At 47.6% G+C, this 17,045-nt stretch overlaps 1 protein-coding gene across 9 annotated transcripts in view; it reads left to right on the forward strand.

Moving 5' to 3' along the window:
• The first annotated feature begins 3,181 nt into the window (after positions 1-3,181).
• The window catches only part of TFAP2B (transcription factor AP-2 beta), a 28,200-nt gene continuing 14,336 nt past the window's right edge, over positions 3,182-17,045 (forward strand). For 2 of the 9 annotated variants that reach the window (XM_054722172.1, XM_054722170.1), the window contains exons 1-4: positions 3,223-3,562; positions 6,705-6,731; positions 7,978-8,436; positions 13,178-13,238. In XM_054722172.1, coding sequence (XP_054578147.1) covers positions 3,482-3,562; positions 6,705-6,731; positions 7,978-8,436; positions 13,178-13,238 — 628 coding nt within the window. In that variant the 5' untranslated portion in view covers positions 3,223-3,481. Of the gene's footprint in view, positions 3,563-5,029; positions 5,236-6,704; positions 6,732-7,656; positions 7,831-7,977; positions 8,437-13,177; positions 13,239-17,045 lie in introns of those variants that run through there. The other 7 variants (XM_054722171.1, XM_028133929.2, XM_054722167.1 and 4 more) reach the window with 6 other exon arrangements.

Consider the following 17,045-nt stretch of genomic DNA (forward strand, 5'->3'; position numbering starts at 1 on the left):
AATAGTTGACCTTGATTGAATGGAAGATACTTTTCTGTAACTTTTTGTTGTTATTTAAAACCTACAACCAAGAACCGCCAGCAGAGGGCTCTATGCTAGTGCATTCGCTTTCCATCGGTGTCTCTGACATTCATCGTAAAATATTCCCTCCGATATCCGAGGCTGAGAAAAGGAAGGTATTATTAACTCTTCCGTCTGCTGTTATAAACGGACATAAATATAAGTGAAAGTGAAAATACGAATATAACTGCCTAGGATTCTCCAGCACGCTTGGACCTAGGCGAGCCTGTGCGTGCCCTAAAAAAATAAAAAAATAAAATAAAATACGGGCACAAAACAAGAAGACAAGAAAAAACGAAATGATGATGAAAATGCATATTAGTCTCTAAATTTCACTTCTAACCCAGAGTTTGTTTTGTCTATGCGTTTGCATTAATTGCGTTATTGTGGGAATCTTTTCTTACATTACGTGATTGAAGGTTGAAATACAACAGAAATACAACAGAAAGTTAAGGGCAAGAAAAGTCGGCTCAAATTAGGAAATTTTTCTCGGTAGAGATTGAGCTTTTATTTGTACATTTTTAAAGGCGTTTAAGCTTTTTAGATGCTGAAACAATCGTTTCTAAAAGTAGTAGATATAATACGAATTCAATTTAAACGCTCTTAGCAATAACAGGTTTTCAAGAACCGAAAGAAATTGCAGTAGAAGAAATCTAGCAACCTGGCATGGTGTGCTTGTACAAAATCCCGACAGAGGGCGCTGTTGCCCGCTCAATGACAGAGGCGGCTCCCTAGGAAAGATTTCCCTTGCAATTTTTAAGATTTTTTTGAATAATGCCCACGTTGAAAAATTGACTCGGTTTTAATTATTGTTATGTATTTCTTTGGCTATCTCTTTATATGTGTTTATATATTTTTAAATTTGTGCTTCATTCTTAATAAAACTAGATAGGTTATTTTTCCGTTTTCTTAAAGAATTTATACACATTTTAACGAAATATTTCAAGACGTTTCTAATTTTAAAAACACCCACTATTGGCATGTGCAAAATTTGAAATGATACACAAATAAGGCTATAAAGCAGTTATGCCAATGTATTTTTAAAATAGTCTTATATATGAAGTATCTCTCTCAGGTTTTGTTTTTTTGTTTTTGTTTTTTTGGTTTAACCCTTAGAGTCTATTTATTTTAGGCTAATCAATGATATACAAAAAAAAAAAAAGGAGAATCTGTTTAAAGCATTTGAAAGAAAATTAAGATCTTTCCAAATGCTTTTCATTTTGGGTAAGAATGATCTTTAGATTTAAAAAAAGATAATGGAGGTATTGATTTGAAAGTGAGAAGACAATTATTCCCATTAATAAAACTGTGTCTAGAGAATCTGAATTTCCAAATCTATAATCTTTATCTTGCAAAATATTGATCTGGGACTGGTTGTAGGACTGGAAAGGGTGGGAAGGGAGGGTAAAACCCGTCTCCAGTCCCACCACACAATAAAATTAGGAAGAATGTCCAAACCAGCTCTGGGGGCCAAGAAAATAAATCTTTGCTTATGTTTCTAGTGGAAAATCTGAATAGATTTTGTATAACTTAAGGTGTTAGTATTAAAGCAGAGGAAAGGAGGAAGGAAGGAAGGAAGGAAGGAAGGAAGGAAGGAAGGAAGGAAGGAAGGAAGGAAGGAAGGAAGGAAGGAAGGGAAGGAAGAAGGGAGGGAAAGAGGGAGGACAGAAAGGCAAAGCATAAAAATTAAAACTGTAAATTAAGGTAGGGTTTCTTTCTAAAGTTCCTTTGGAAGCACCTTCTTTGTGTTCCTTTCATTTCACCTAGCATTGAAAATTTTCAATTTAAAATCTGCTGAATTGTTCATTCTGCACTATATGAAGCATCCCCTTGGCTTTTACGGAGCCGGTGTCCGGAGCGGGTGTCCGGAGCCCTCTCCTCAGTGGCGTCCCTGCTCCAGCGCGCGGCGGCAGCAGTCCTGAGATTTACAGACAATCGCCCTTTGCAGATTCATTCTTATCAGGTTTAATAACTTCCACCCCAAATTGCCCTGGTCCCTCCTCATTCCCTCCTGTCATTTATTTTCTGCCCCAGGGGCGGAGATCCTCCGCTGGACTCCCCTTCTGGCTGTGGGGATCCTTCCGCACCCTGAAAGGGAATAGGGGGAAAAATAGAGGGGGTGGGAAAGAGGGGGATGAGGTGAAGAGTCACCTTGTGATGAAATTCAGAAACCCTGTGCCTTAAAGGGCTCCCATGCTCCAGGTTTGGGTAACTTCGTTGTTATCGTTGTTGTTTACGTTGTCCTTATTAAGAGAAAAACAAACACTACACAAATCACCTCACTGGGAAAAAATATATCAAAACAAACAAAAACCCACAAACCCCAAAGTATTTTTCAGGTTGCCTTTAAAGAACATTCTGCTCAAACCTTCCAAAGGTTTTAGGTGACTGTTTTTGATCCTCCGTGATTAAAACCACTTAAAAGTTAGTTATAGACAAACAGCTGTGAATCTAAAATGTACTATGTCTCCTTTCGGCAAAGAAGGCTCCAGGGCCACTCATTGTGTAGATGGGTGCATTCTCCTATGTTGCTCCCAATATCTGAAAAAAAGAAAAAAATAACTTCATAAAATGGAGACTCCAGCCAAGGAAAAGATGGCACATGGGATCTGTTGAAAATACATACAAACAAGCGGTAAAATGGCAAACAGTGCAGACTGAGGTGTCCATATAGCATTTAAGTTACCCACTGTGTTCATCAAAATGACCAAAAAACGTTAGCAATGGTCACTCGGGTGAGCTGGCTTTTTGTTCTACAGTGACAGAGGCACAGTTAAAAAAAAAAAAAAAAAGAAGAAGAAGAAGTTATATAGCCATCCACACAGAGAGATCACCCTTAAAAATCCCAAAATCCAGCTTTAAAAATACCCTCCTGCGGAACACATACGAATAGGAGCTTTTGTGTTTAAAAATCTCACTCATGGTCTCCCTTTTAAAATCTAGATAGAAAAGTGTGTGTGTGGGGGGGGGCTGTTGGCCCCCCTGGTTTCTCATTATGAATTTTAAAGTCTTTTTCGTTAGTGGCTACAATGATTCATCATTTTCCATAGAGAGAGGCTTTTTAAATGTGTATATTCCTATTAATCACACGAATCAACCCTCTTTTTCTCCTCTCAATGCACGGGGTAGAGTCTGTAGACGGCGTGACCCAAGGGGTGCTTACATAACTAAATGCGGGTATCTGGGTGTAAATCCGTGTTTATGATTTTTATAATATATATGTCTGCGGGTTGCATCTAACTCCTGGGTGTGTAATCATGGTTCCCCTCTCTGCCGGGGCTGGCCTATTGTTTGAGACAGCAGATATAAGTTGCGATGGGAGAGGAGCGTCGGATTTGGTGTGTATCCCCCATTTCCAATTATAGATGGATCATTACAGACAGCGGAGTCCTGAGAAGCCAGACATCTGCTCCTCACATGAATGCACTCACCTCCTAGAGACCAGGCTGCCATCATGCTCTGGAAGCTCGTGGAGAATGTCAAGTACGAAGATATCTATGAGGTGAGCGGACACCCCGGGTGCATCTTAGAGTTTTGCAGATAGAGAATTTGAGCTTCTTGACACCCCAACTGATACATTTGTGTGGTTTTGTGTGTTTGTTTTTTTTTTTTAAGCTCTTTTCCTCGCAGATTTCCGGTCGGTTTTCTCAGCTTTCTCTAACTTTTAGAAAAGCTGGCTTGGGGAAGAGACTTCGCTAATTCTGAGAAAGGACTTGAAAGGTTGAAATCTGACTAACTTAGAAGATTTCTCTTTTTTTTTTTTCTTTTCTTTTCTTTTGCTTTCTCTCGTCCTCGCCACCCCATCACCCCCCTTCGACTCGGATGGGGACGGTGGGCAGAGAAGACAGAGGCTGCTCCGGGCAGAGGCTCCCCCGGTTTGGAGTGTGGGCGAGGATTAGCTTTTCAAGTCCTCGTTGGACTCAGGCTTTAATTTTTTTTTTAATTTTTCAATAAAATGTCTGTAATCGACCACAAACGGATCCAAACAGAGGACGGGGAATAGAAAGAGGGAGGTAGATAGATGGGTGTCGATGGAGCACACGCCAAGGAGTCGTCACAGTTATTTTTTTTTTTTTCTCTTTCCTTGGGTTTTGCTTCTCTGAGGGTCAGAGCGGCCAAACCGCCCCGCGTTTGGGCATTTTTTAGCGAATTTGCTGCCCCTGTTCAGTGCGCGCGGCTCTCTGGCGGACCCTGCCTCGGCCCGGAGCGCTTGTCCGCGGCCGGGGCGCCCGCGGTTGGAGGGGCCGCGCCCGCGACGCCCTTTCGGTCTCCGGGGCCGAGCGACGCGGCGGCGGCGGGGCGGCTCCCAGGCCGGGCGGGCGGACGGCCGGGCGGGGCGCGGGGCGCGCGGCTGGAGGGGAAGGGAAGGCCGGCGGCAGCCCGCTGAGCCGGGTTCCCGAGCGGGATGGCCTCGGAGACCCCGAACTGGGTGCTAGAGGAAGGGGGGCTGGGGGCGGGGGAGGAGAGACTTCCAGGAGACGTCGGGGGAGGAAAGAAAGAAAAGCCCGGAGAAAGGCGCCGGGCAAAGCGGACTCAGGGAGCGGGAGGTCGGCGCGGCGGGCCCGGCGGCGGGAGTGCGAAGGGGAGACGGGCGAGAGGAGGGAGGAAGGTCGGGCCCGGGCGAGGAGCGCGGGCGGTGCCGGGTCGGGAGAAGCGGTCGCGGTAGGACACCAGCCCCCGCCCCGCACCACCACCGCCACCACCACCACCACCCCCACCAGCTGGGGGAAGCGCCACTCCGCGGCTCCGGGGAGACGGGAAAGCCCGGCCCCAGCCGCCCTGCGGTGCCGGCCACCGGCGCGCACCGAGCGGCCGCGAGCTCCGACGGACGCCGCCGGCCCCGGCCGCCGCGGGACAGATGGGCTCGCCTGCCCGCCCGCAGGCAGAGCTCGCGCCCAGTGCCCCCCAGCTCTGCCCAGCCCTGAATCCTAATTTTGGGGAGAGAGAGAGAGAGAGAGAGAGAGAGAGAGAGAGAGAGAGAGAGAGAGAGAGTCCTCTTCCTGCAAATGCTACAGGATGCTGGGGGCTTTCCTTTCCTCTTTGTGGTTTTGCACTGACTGTAACGAGGAGCCCGGCCTCCGCCGTGCGGTGCCTGTTTCGGCTCGGCCTCCCCTTCTTTGCCGCGCGGGATGAGGGCCCAGTCGAAGGCGGCAGAACCCGCGTTAAAAAGAAAAGGTGAGCGGCCCCAGTGGGCGCGCCGCGGGCGGCGGAGGGGCCCTGGTGGACCGAGCTCGTGGGCTAGCTAGACGGGCTTCCGTGGGCACGAAAAAGGAAGCGGGGCGTAAGGCGTTCTTTGGTTGTGAAAAGGAAACGGGCTGAACGCTAAAGGAGGGGGGGAGAGAAGAAAGAAGGGAGGGCGAGAGGAAAAGGAAGGGGTGGCGTGGAAGAGAATAAAGGGGGAGGGCGAGAGGAGAGAGAGAGAGAGAGAGAGAGAGAGAGAGAGAGAGAGAGAGAGAGAGAATGAATATTGCAGGTATTCTCAGCTGCTGAATTCTGTGCTGAAAATATATAGGAGAACCCACAGGCCTGGTGCAAGGAGCCCATTTAAGTTGGGAGGAAGGTTGAACTTTAACAGAAATGGCAGTCAAGCCAGTCGAACGGGTTCCTGAAACATCCGAAAAGGTTTTCTGTTGCCCCTGGCTTTGCCTGGAAAGGATAGGTTTAGTGTACCCGAAGATTGATGGCATGTATTTTAAACGGAGGTAAAAATCACAGACTTAATGTGTGAGCATTAGAGAGGGGACGGCGGCACGAGCCCCCCTGTCGCCTCTGTCCTCTGACACCTAAGCATCCTCGCCCGCGTTCGCTGGACGTCCGCACACATCCCTGCAAACAGCGGGGCCCACCGGCTTCCCGTTCTCTCCCCTCCAAACGACGAGCCAGCGCCTTCTTATTTTGTTTTTTGTTTTTTAATCCGCACACAAAGCACCTCGGGCCACCAATTCTTCCCGTCAGGAAGGTCCCTCTCCGGGAACCGGGACACCTCCGTGCTGCACCAGCCCCCCGCGAGGCGCTCCCTCCCGGCCCCGGCCCGGGAACCAGAGGCTGCGGTGCGGGCGGCTGTGCCCCGCTCAGTTCATTGAAGTTCTGCCTCTTTCCTGCCCAACTTTTTCCCCCGGCCGCCTCTGCCAGCCCCCTCGTCTGATTACATCTAGTAATTCTCCACTGAATGAACGTCATTTACAATAGCAGGGGAGCTCTGCGCTGGCTGCTGCTTCACGCTCCATTTGTCCTCCATTCTCCCTTTAAAGTACTCGTGTAATATTAATAGTCATGAATATCAATTATTATGAGGCGGTGTAGGCAAGCGGAGGGAGCAAGGGGCGCCGGAGCAGTCTGAGCCCAGCTGCGGGTGGAAGAGGACTGCTGCTGGAGCCCAGGAAAAAAAAAAAAAAGGCAGAAGGAAAAAAAAAGGCCAAAAAGACAGCAAGAGACCCATGAACAGCTCTGTGTGTGACAGGCAGCGCCAATCTTGTTTGGGGGTGGGGGGGGGGGGATTTTTTTTTTTTTTTTTTTTGGATGGCTTGCCCTGGAAACACTTCAAGCTCAGCTTCTGTGTCCAGCTCGTTTCTTTGCTGGACTCCTTGATTTTTTTTTTTAAATCATTGTTTGATTTTGAGCAGTAACCAGGCTTTTTTTTCCAGATGTTAGTCCACACCTATTCATCCATGGTGAGTTTGGATTCACGTTGTACCAGAACTGCATGCTCCCTCTCGCTGTCTCTCTCCGTCTCCCGGTCTCTGTGTGCGTGTCCCACTCTCTCTGTCTCTGTCTTCCTGGGAGCGCCTTTGGCTTGGTAATTTAGCACCATAATTGGACGAGGCTGCAGCTGCTTCTCTCTGCATTGTGTGTTCTCCGTCTGAGCTCTTGGAGTCAGCTGGGGAGGTGGGGGGGGGGGGGACCTAAGAGAAAACTTTTCATTTGCCATTGCAGTTTGGAAATGTAGGTGACTGTTTCTCCAAAAAGATACACAGGGACTTTACCATGGCATTTCCACGGAGGAGAGGGAGAGACTTCAACACCCTTCTCTCACACACAGACCTCCTCTTTTTTTTTTTTTTCTTTTTTCTTTTTCTTCTCACTTAGTTTACCACCCCAGATAGGACCAACAGGGAGTTGTCTTGGGCTTTTTTAGGTCCCCTCCTTCCAACCTCAAGTCCTTCATTTTCACACCCTGGAGTCTGTAATAGCATTAGATAGAGAAAAGCAACCTTCGAAATAACTCCTTCAAACCACAGCTCAACTTCACAGGGGCTTAGGATATGATTCCTAATGAGATCCATTTCAATCAAACACTATTTAAATTCATTCCTCTTGGGGCGGGAGGTCGGGGGGGTGGGGGGGACTGGGAACCCAGATCACACAGATTCCTCGCAGCTCCTGGAATTGTCAGGCGGTGTGGGGGGCTCCCGGGCAGCCCCCGGGGGTTGCCAGTGAAGGAAGAAGTTGGTTCTGAACTGGGGGAGCAGCACAGCTGACAGTGCGGAAGTTTCATCTGTTCTGCTTTGGAACCCCGGCAGAGTTAGAAACCGTTGCCCCAAACACCCAGAAGAGCACAGACCCTGTGTCAGACGGCTCTGTTTTTAAGGAAGGGATCTAGAACCTCACTCCATGCACAGTGATCTCCCCCTCGCCCTTTTGGCTGGCTTTGCACTCCCCACCGAAGGCTCCGATGTCGGCTGTGTGGGTGATTCTCCCCATTCCCTCCCCGCCAAAGCCTTGCGTTGGGAATTGCTGAAAATCACTTGCCCTCTGAGTCAACTTGGCAGTGTAAGTTTCAGACTCCTGCTCCCCCTGCCCCGGGAAGAACGCGCTGAAGCCGGTTCTCCATTTGTCGCTTGTATTTTTTTTTTTCTTTCTTTCTTTCTTTCTTCTTCCCCTTGTCTTTCCTCTCTCTCCCTTTCTCTCGGCTCCCAGGACCGGCACGATGGCGTCCCGAGCCACAGCTCCCGGCTCTCCCAGCTGGGCTCGGTGTCCCAAGGACCTTACTCGAGCGCCCCGCCGCTGTCCCACACCCCGTCGTCCGACTTCCAGCCGCCCTACTTCCCGCCCCCCTACCAGCCGCTCCCCTACCACCAGAGCCAGGACCCCTACTCCCACGTCAACGACCCCTACTCCCTGAACCCCCTGCACCAGCCCCAGCAGCACCCCTGGGGCCAACGGCAGCGGCAAGAAGTGGGCTCCGAAGCCGGCTCTCTCCTGCCCCAGCCCCGGGCCGCCTTGCCCCAGCTCTCGGGCCTCGACCCCCGGAGGGACTACCACTCGGTCCGCCGGCCCGACGTGCTGCTGCACTCGGCGCACCACGGCCTGGACGCGGGCATGGGGGACAGCCTCTCGCTGCACGGCCTCGGCCACCCCGGGATGGAAGACGTCCAGGTAACCACCACCGAACTAACGAAAACGACAGTAAATCAGTCGCGAAGGCTCCGGGGAGAGGGGAGCGGCGGGGGTGGGGCGGCTGTCTCCTCGGGGGAGGTCGTTTGCATCTTTAGAACAGGGACCCGCTGGACGCAGCGTAGGTGACTGTTCATGCCTGTAGGGACGTGTGTGGCTCTCTAGTGGCGATGTCGGGAGGTCCGGTTAGGAAAGTAGAACCGCTAGGAATGAAATCGTGAAGGAGGGAAGTACTATGTGTCTGTCGTTTGATCGTCTAGCATCATCAGCATCAAGGCTAGATGTTTTTGTCTTGCCTTAGCTACCGGCCCTTTCTGGTTCTCTTGGGTGTTGGGTGAGCAACCTGGGGACCCTCCCGCCTCACCCAGCACGTCCTGTAGTGGGCCTGGCCCCATGGCTTGGCAGGTGAAGACCCAGCTGCCTAGGGGCTGGGGCGACTGCATTGGAGGCACAGGGTCCTCTGTAGGCTCAGAGGTTCTGCTGGATTTGCCAAGACTCTGTTAAGCAGGACAGTGCACATTGGAAGAAAAACATGGGCTGTATTGATCCAAGCCAGGTATTCCTTCGAATGTCCCATAACCTGCAGGTCCCTTTGCCAAGATGTTTGAATTCCAGAATCATCACCCAAGAAATGGAATCTTTGTGGGGAGAGACCCAGAAAGCCACAATTCTGTTTGAGAGCCCACGAGGACAATTACTATTTGAGAGATTCTGCTCACCTTTCGGTCCATTAAATGACTGTGGAGCAATATTCTCCACGTCCCTCTTCAACCCTCCCCCTCCATTAATACTCTTTCCTCCTCAATGTTACCATCCCAAAGGAAAGGCATCACGTGTTTATTTCTTAAAACAAAAGGCTCAAAACACTCCCCCTACCCACACACTATCCCATCTGCAACCTACACAATGGAGCCTGATTTGGTTGAGAATACTTGATTAAACTAAACAAAGAAACATCAAAGAAATGCTTTTTAAAGCCTGTCTGGGTGATTCTAAGCAGGTCCCCTTTGGCTCTTGAGTTTAAATAGTCTCCAGAAAAGATAAATATGGTTGAAAGGTATGTCATTGACACTTTGGTCTCATTGGCATAGTTGTATACTTTATGCGTTATTGTAGGCATACCTCTGAGGCAAGGGAAAACGAAATGGGGAAGGGACAGGGGTGCACAAGTCCTTCCTCTCTATTTTGATGAAAAGAAAAAAAAATGTATGCTGGATGGTTAAAATGCGGTGGCAGCATCAAATGCGGTCTGTGGGTAGCCTGTGATGGTTTACTGTTTTAAAGGAAATTCAGTTATTTACTGTTTCCAAAAAAACGACGGTCTCACCTGATTTGTGGCTGAATTTACCCACTGTAATAAGAATGATAGTTTTGTTGACTTAATCGAGCTTGACTGTCCCTGTCTGGAGATCATGCTCATTTCAGAATATCAGATGAGAAAAGAAATATTTAATAGTTGTGGGTGTTTTTTTTTTTAATGCATTGGGGTGATATGTGTCTGGGAGGGAGTTTTTAAATTAACCTTTCTGAGTACGGTTCAAAGTGCTAGATAATGAAAGTGGATCAGCTCATCACCATTGCTGTTGGCAGTGCTGACACTGGCTGTCACCTCCGCCCCCCCCCACCACCACCCTGCTGGCCGAGTGGCTCAGGTGACCCAACAGAGGAATTCCCCCCAAAGAGGGAACGGATTTATTTGGTTTCAGATTTTAAAGAAAGAGATCATTGCGAGGCGTTTTGAGTGTTTGGCCAAATGCGAAGGGCGAGAGAAAAACGGGGCCAGGTCTGTGCATTTGGGAGAACACCCCTGTCCAAGTGTGGCCGGTGGGCCCAGCTGCTGTGGGTGGGAACACAGACCACAGAGGTGAAGGTAGCTCAGAGGGGAGAAGGTGCAGGCCCAGCCTCACAGGTTCCCTGCCCCACCCCACCTCTGCCCAGTTCCTTCCCCAGAAGCACCCCAGCCAGGAGTCTGGGGAAGTGGGGAGGCTCTTGGGACTCTGTGTGGATGACCCCCGGTGCTAAGGATACACCCCGCACCTTTCCCAGACGGAGCCCATCTCGTGAGGTGTGCTTGTCTTGACACAGGGTAGATGACAAAGACGGGGGAGAGGAGATGTACCCAGGACCAGACCCCCGAATCCAGAGGTTCCATTTCCAGCTTCAGGATCTGGAGCTTGGGGGGCCCAAAGTTACAGGAACCTGTCCGGGTTTCAAAGTTCCCTGCAGCCAGAATGGGCTTGCTGTGCGGGGTTCCTCAGGCCTGGGCTGTAGTCACTGGTTCAGTCTCAAGGGCCTAGTGCGTGTTCTGAACCCCCTGTACCCCCACCCCACCCGCCGACCAGACAGATCCCGAGAGGGCTGCCTGACGGTGGACTTCACAACCAGGGCTCCTCATCTGGCCAAGGGCTGAGGGGCTGTTGTGTGACACACACACACACACACACACACACACACACACACACTCATGGCCACCACCCCAACCATGAGAGAAGGAGGAGAGCTAATTAACCAAATGCTTCTAATATTTTTTAAATGAAACTATAAAACCCTGTCAATTTCTATTTCAATTTACTCACAGGGGCTATTAAACTAGCAAATCGCTGCTTGGGTTCTGGGTATGCTACATTTCACCCACTGTGTGTGTGTGTGTGTGTGTGTGTGTGTGTGTGTGTGTTGGTGGTGGTGGTGGGGGCAGTGTTTAAAAAAACTTAGAACAAACAGCATCAGAAAGAAAGAGGGACCGAGATGACACCTCGTTTGGAGTTTGTTTAGTTACCAGGAAAACCTCTTTTCTCCTTCCAATCAGTTGCTCTCTCACCTCTCATCACCTCTACCACCCATGAGTGTAAACACAGGAGGATGTTCAGGCAAACCTCCCAGCGCGCGCGCACGCGCACCCCCACACACAGGCACACACACACTCCAGCACACCCCCGTGTCTTAAAGCAACCCCTGGTATCACTTTTAACTAAAGAAGTCTAGTAATTACGAGTCTGAGTTGTTTTTCTGCGCTTCCGCATGCAGTCCTAATTAAATCTTTACGATCCTCCCTGTGACGATTAAGCGCCAGCATGCTGCGTGAATATCCTGTACAAAAACCCAGCAGGCGGCCGTAATTAGATAGAAAATCAGACAAGAGCCTTCTCATTAACTACCACAACTACCCCACGTCGCTGATGAGGCGTATATACATATTTACGTACCGACGTGAGTGAGGTGTGGGGGCGCGTGAGATCGCGGGGCTGCCCGCCCGCGGACACAGGCGAATGCCCTTGTCCCGCGTGGACACGTCGCCACTGTAGACACGTGGGCACGGAGAGCCGTGAATCGTGTGTGTGTGTGTGTGTGTGTGTGCGCGCGCGTGTGCGTGGTGGGGTCTCCTGAGGAGTTTCCAACAAGTTCCACGAAGTCGTGTTTTTTTTTTAAAGGCTTTTTGCTATTTCTTAAAATGTGCACGGCATGTTGCAACTTGGAAAACGGTTCTTACTGAGAATAACAATTTTCCTCACCTTGCTGAGAACGGAGGAGTGACTGACTATTAAATACCCAAAGAGACAAAGTAATCTGCCCCTTCCATGATTAGATCATCTCATCTCTAGCCTCTGACACGCTGCTGGTTTGGGGGAGGCAGTCTCTCCCCTGGGAGGAACACACACCTTGTCTGGGGATGCAGCACGAGGGGGTGGGAGGTGCAGTAAAAACACCACCTCCCTCCCGGGCCCTTTGCTTTGGACTTCTCTGTACAGTGGGTGGCGAATTGGTCCAAACTTGGATTTCTGTGGATCAAGGAAAGCAGGTGTCCATTTCAGAAGGACCTAGCATTTATTTTCATTGCGTGGGCAGGGAAGGGAACCCACTGCTTTCGGAGGCCCAGGGATGCACAGCCAGACAGTAAGAAACCCATTCCAACAGCGATTTCCCTTCAGAAGTGCTGCCAACACCCAGGGTGGAAACTTGCCTTCTGAGGGATGAAACTGTGGCACAGGAGATGAAGGCTCTTGCCAATCCCCAGGTGCTGACTGGGAGCATCCGGGCCTCTGTGTGTGTCTGTGTATCTGTAGTGGCTGCCTTCCTAACAGGTGTGCTTCTTGCTGGGAAGCTGGGTTGAGAGGGGAGCAAATTGTGCAGGTTCCTCCCAGGGTCTGTTGTACAGCAGGAAGTTCACAGCGCTCGGGGATGTGTATGGACTGCAGTGGGTGTGCGGTCCTGGTGGCTTGCAAACATGTTCCTATGTGTTGCTGTTTGCATTCCATTCCAAATTGCTCAGACTTTAATTAAAATCCCATAATGTAAACTATTATGTATTTGTGAAATGATTCTGGAGTTAAGATGTGCAGGGATAGAACAGAAAACTGAAATTGCTCTTACTAATATGGGTGGAAATCTTTCAGCTGTTGCCAAATTTTCACAATTCATAAGAGCAAATAATATAAAAGTTTATATGTCTATGTAATATCTGTGTTGAATATAATAACTGAGCCAATACCACATCCCAGATGACTCTCACAGTTTCCTTTTTCCTCCTCTTTCATTGGAAGAATGTATAATTTGGGTGAATTTCATCTCTATGCCGATTTAGAGATAATAATGATAATAATAAAACCTCCCTTTGTGAATTAATATAAATGGAAATAACAGACACTCCAGTTTGGAATGACATGATTTATGTGTGCGATTCTTTAATATCCAGTCAATTTGAATAGTGATGTTTTTATATTCACAGTCAGTTGAAGATGCCAATAACAGCGGCATGAATCTATTGGACCAGTCTGTCATAAAAAAAGGTATGGATTATTTCCCCCCAAAAGTAAACAAAGTTCTCCTGTGCATTCATGTCTTCATGATGAGTTTTCACTTTGGGGCAATTCATTATTTTATAAGACACAAATGTTTGTTCACAATTATAGAACAGCGGCTGTCTGGGTGAAAGGGCATGTCGGGAAGAAGGAAATGGGGAGGGAGGAGGGAAAAACAAAACCGCAGGCAGAAACCCGGATGAGAGAGACAGAGGGACAGAGACTATTGCCATTTTTCTCCTGGTACATTTGGTAGCAATTCTAGGTACTATCTCAAGTAATTGAACTACCATCATGTATGGAACTAGCTGGGAAACACTGCTTTCAAAAATGCACTATAATTCTTTCATTGATAACTGGAGTTTGCTGGACTCAACCCTAGGTCATTGAGACAGTTCCCTCTCTCCTTGTTTTTGTATTTGATTTTTCGGTGGTACTTTTGTTCCCAGTACTCTGTGTTTTATGAGTTGTTCCTTATTTTGTTTAATTGTGCCAAATGTGTCGCTAAACATGCGCATCCTGAGAAGCTGAGCCAGCCTATGCACATTTCTAAGTCTTCCTACATATGCGTTCATGATTTAGTGTGACTGTGGAATCACCCCATACTGTTAAAGGGCATGCGATATTAACAAATGTTTGCAGTCTCTTGTACAGCTGTAAGCAAAATAATTAACTAATTAAACTAATTAAATGTAATTACAATAACTCATTTCGGGCGTATTGCAGCTGCTTAATTTTCCCCCCTTCTTCTCTGTCACTGAGAGAATGCGTGGCTATTAGTGTGGCTGTCACAGGGCCCGAATGTCACTCACATGCCACAAATTTAGGAGCTTGAATGTGTAAACAGAACGATCTTTAATTATCACACGAACTGGTGTTTGGAGATACAATGTTAACTACAGTAACCCTTTCTCATCGGTGCTGGAGAAGACCTGTCCTTGTTTGCTGTCAACAAGCCCCAGCCTCAGTCATTTATGATTCATGGGAGACACAATGACTTGCAAAAAAAACAATGAAAGATGTTTTGGAAAATAATCCAGCGTCAAGCTGATACAGTAGGAGGGTTGTGAAGTGAGGATTCCGAGAAGGGTGAGGCATTCTACATTTTCTTCTTTTACAAAAGGCAGAGAAAGTAGCTCTGAGAGGTGGGAGCTGGGAGGTGGAAGCTGTACTTAAAATGATGCCATTTGGCTTTGGAATGACCGGTGAATAATAAGGTTTGGGGCAAAAGTACTTAAGTGTTGCTTTAAATATCTCTCCCTTTCTTCTTTAGATAGTATCATTTCTTCAGTTTTTAATGCCAGCTTTTGGGTTTGCTCCAGTGTCTGGTTGCTTAGATTTGCAACTGTGCTGACAGCTCACTTTCACCATTTCCTCTTGGGTCTTCTCTTTTGGTTAATTGCTGGTTAATGGGGGAATGGGGGGGGCATAATTCTTCATTGGCTGCTTTTGTTTCTTTTTTGTTTTAGTTCCCGTTCATTTTCATGGAAAGCCAGAACTCCTTAGCTCAGAGTTCCAGATCCTAGAAGCAGCATTTGGGCTGGCAGTGGGGCATGCCAACCGATGACCAATCAGAAATGTTATTAATAGCCAGGCCAATAAACATAACTGGAATTGAGCTTGCCTAACCAAAGGGAGCTGAACATACTCTCAGATGTGTGAGGCTTCCTTTCAGGGCTTGAATGTGTTTGTCATCAGAATGTGAATATTTATGTGTGAAGGTATCTTCAGGAATAAGAAAAGGAGGATATTGACTAAAGTTACTGGTTTTGTTTTGGAAACATGCAGTACTTGTTATGGCCCTAAAAGGTTGTTTTTTGTTTTGTTTTGTTTTTAAATAATATGCAGCTTAAAACATCTAAGTGGCACCCTTGTCACTTTATTGATTTAGGGGGTGTGGTATGAATATGAAGTGTTAGGTTTACTCCATTATTTAATATTTTAGGTATTTGCTTTATTATTACATGAAGAAAAGATCCCAAGATCATAATTTTAGTTTTAGAGAGTTATGGGTAAAATAGGAGTAAGTGGTTGATTGGCTTTTGTAAATTACTGTGTGCCACTTAAAATAAGGTTATGAGTTCATTAGCTCCTTCTCTGCTCTTTGGTCTCCAACTTTGTCCCTCCCCCCACCTTTTGAGGGATGTCTCCAAAAGAGGAGGTAAGAAAGTGTTCTGAACAAAATATTCTAAATTTCAATAATTTAGAATACTGGCAGGGGACTCCGTTGCTTAATTTATTTTCTAATGGGCTTTTAAAGAGATTTTTAAAAATTCTACCTTGTTAGTAAAATTGCCCCAACTGGCCCAGGTTTGGGGTCTCTGCCTGTGTTTATGAAGCCAGGAAATTTAGGTATAAAGGATCTCTCTCTCTCTCTCTCTCTCTCTCTCTCTCTCTCTCTCTCTTTCTCTCTCTCTCTCTCTCTTTCTCTCTCTCCCCCCTCCCTTTCTCTGTCTCTCTCTGTCTCTGTCTCTCTCTCTCTCATTATGGAATGACACCCCACTTCTAAAATTTGACCACTCCAATTTTTCAGCCGTGTTGATATCACCCTATAGATTATAGGCTAGCTCTCTCGTTATGTTTGCTATCTGGGCTTAGCTGACATTTCTGAAGTAATTTAGTTAAGAGGAAATGAGTTGTTCCCAGTAGAGAGAGCAAACGAGTGGAGTGAAGGTAGCCAGCGTGATAAATGGCTCTTTCATTTGAGGATCTCCAGAGCTCGTTTACGGCTAATTTTCTGTATTGGCCCCCTTTGAGCTATTAATGCAATCGGCAGGGACCGTGGCCCCTCTCCTCTTAGCTGCCCCATTAGAGCTCCCATTAAGCTGCCAAGTCTCAGAGTCTCAACTCCATGGCAGGAGTGGGGGGTGGGAGGTGGGAATAATGAAAGGTGCTTTTTAAACTCTCCTAATCTAAACCGGCAGAGGGTGGTTAATACGATTTGAAGGGGGCTGGTCAATGAGCAATCAATAAAGTAATAATGAGAAGGATTCGGTACATTAACAGTCTAAAAATCCAACGAGACATTAAAAAATCATTCTTAACTCTCAGTTCCATTAAGATTGGGAATCTGGGCTGGTTGGGAGTGAGGGTGCCCAGCTAATACCACGATCACTGCCAACATCCTACAGACTAATTTAAAAAAAAAAAAAGTCTCACCTAGATTTTAAGAAAAAGTTTTTGGTGCAATCAGAGGCCAATATGCAATTGGTTTCACACCTTAGGCATCAGAGGAAAAAAAAATGCTGGGATTTCTTGGAAAGGCTAGTGTGGCTGGAGTCCAAGGTCCAAATGTGACTGTGGGGCATTTTCATTGGTCTTAGGGATATCCTGTTTGGTTAGTTTCAGTGTAACCTCCATTCTCTCCCTTTCCCCGTTAGTTCTGGCCCCTTCCCCACATAAACACTTTGATTGGTGTGGATTTTCTTTTGGGTGGGGGAGAATAAAGAATTTGCCAATTTCAATTACAGTAGGTTCTGCTGGGATTCTTCCTTCTGACTAAAAAGGTAAAGAGTACTGAGAGTCTGAAAAGGTATGAGTTTCCTCTCCAGCGAAGAGGTGTGCCTTTCCAGAGCTGACTTGGATCCTTATTGATTCAAGTAGGAACTCTGAGATACATTCCAGCCACCCAGGGAGTAAGCAGAGTGCAGAGAATTTCAAAGCTGGGAAGGTTAGACACTCTTCTTCCACACGCCACACCACCTCCAGTGTGGGAACTCAGTAGGTAAATGACTTCCTCAAGGTCCCATGTGTCAAGTAAGCGATGGGACCCAACTCAGTTTCCAGCCTCTTTAG

The sequence above is a fragment of the Eptesicus fuscus genome, chromosome 10, assembly GCF_027574615.1.
Source record: "Eptesicus fuscus isolate TK198812 chromosome 10, DD_ASM_mEF_20220401, whole genome shotgun sequence".
Lineage (NCBI taxonomy): Eukaryota > Metazoa > Chordata > Mammalia > Chiroptera > Vespertilionidae > Eptesicus > Eptesicus fuscus.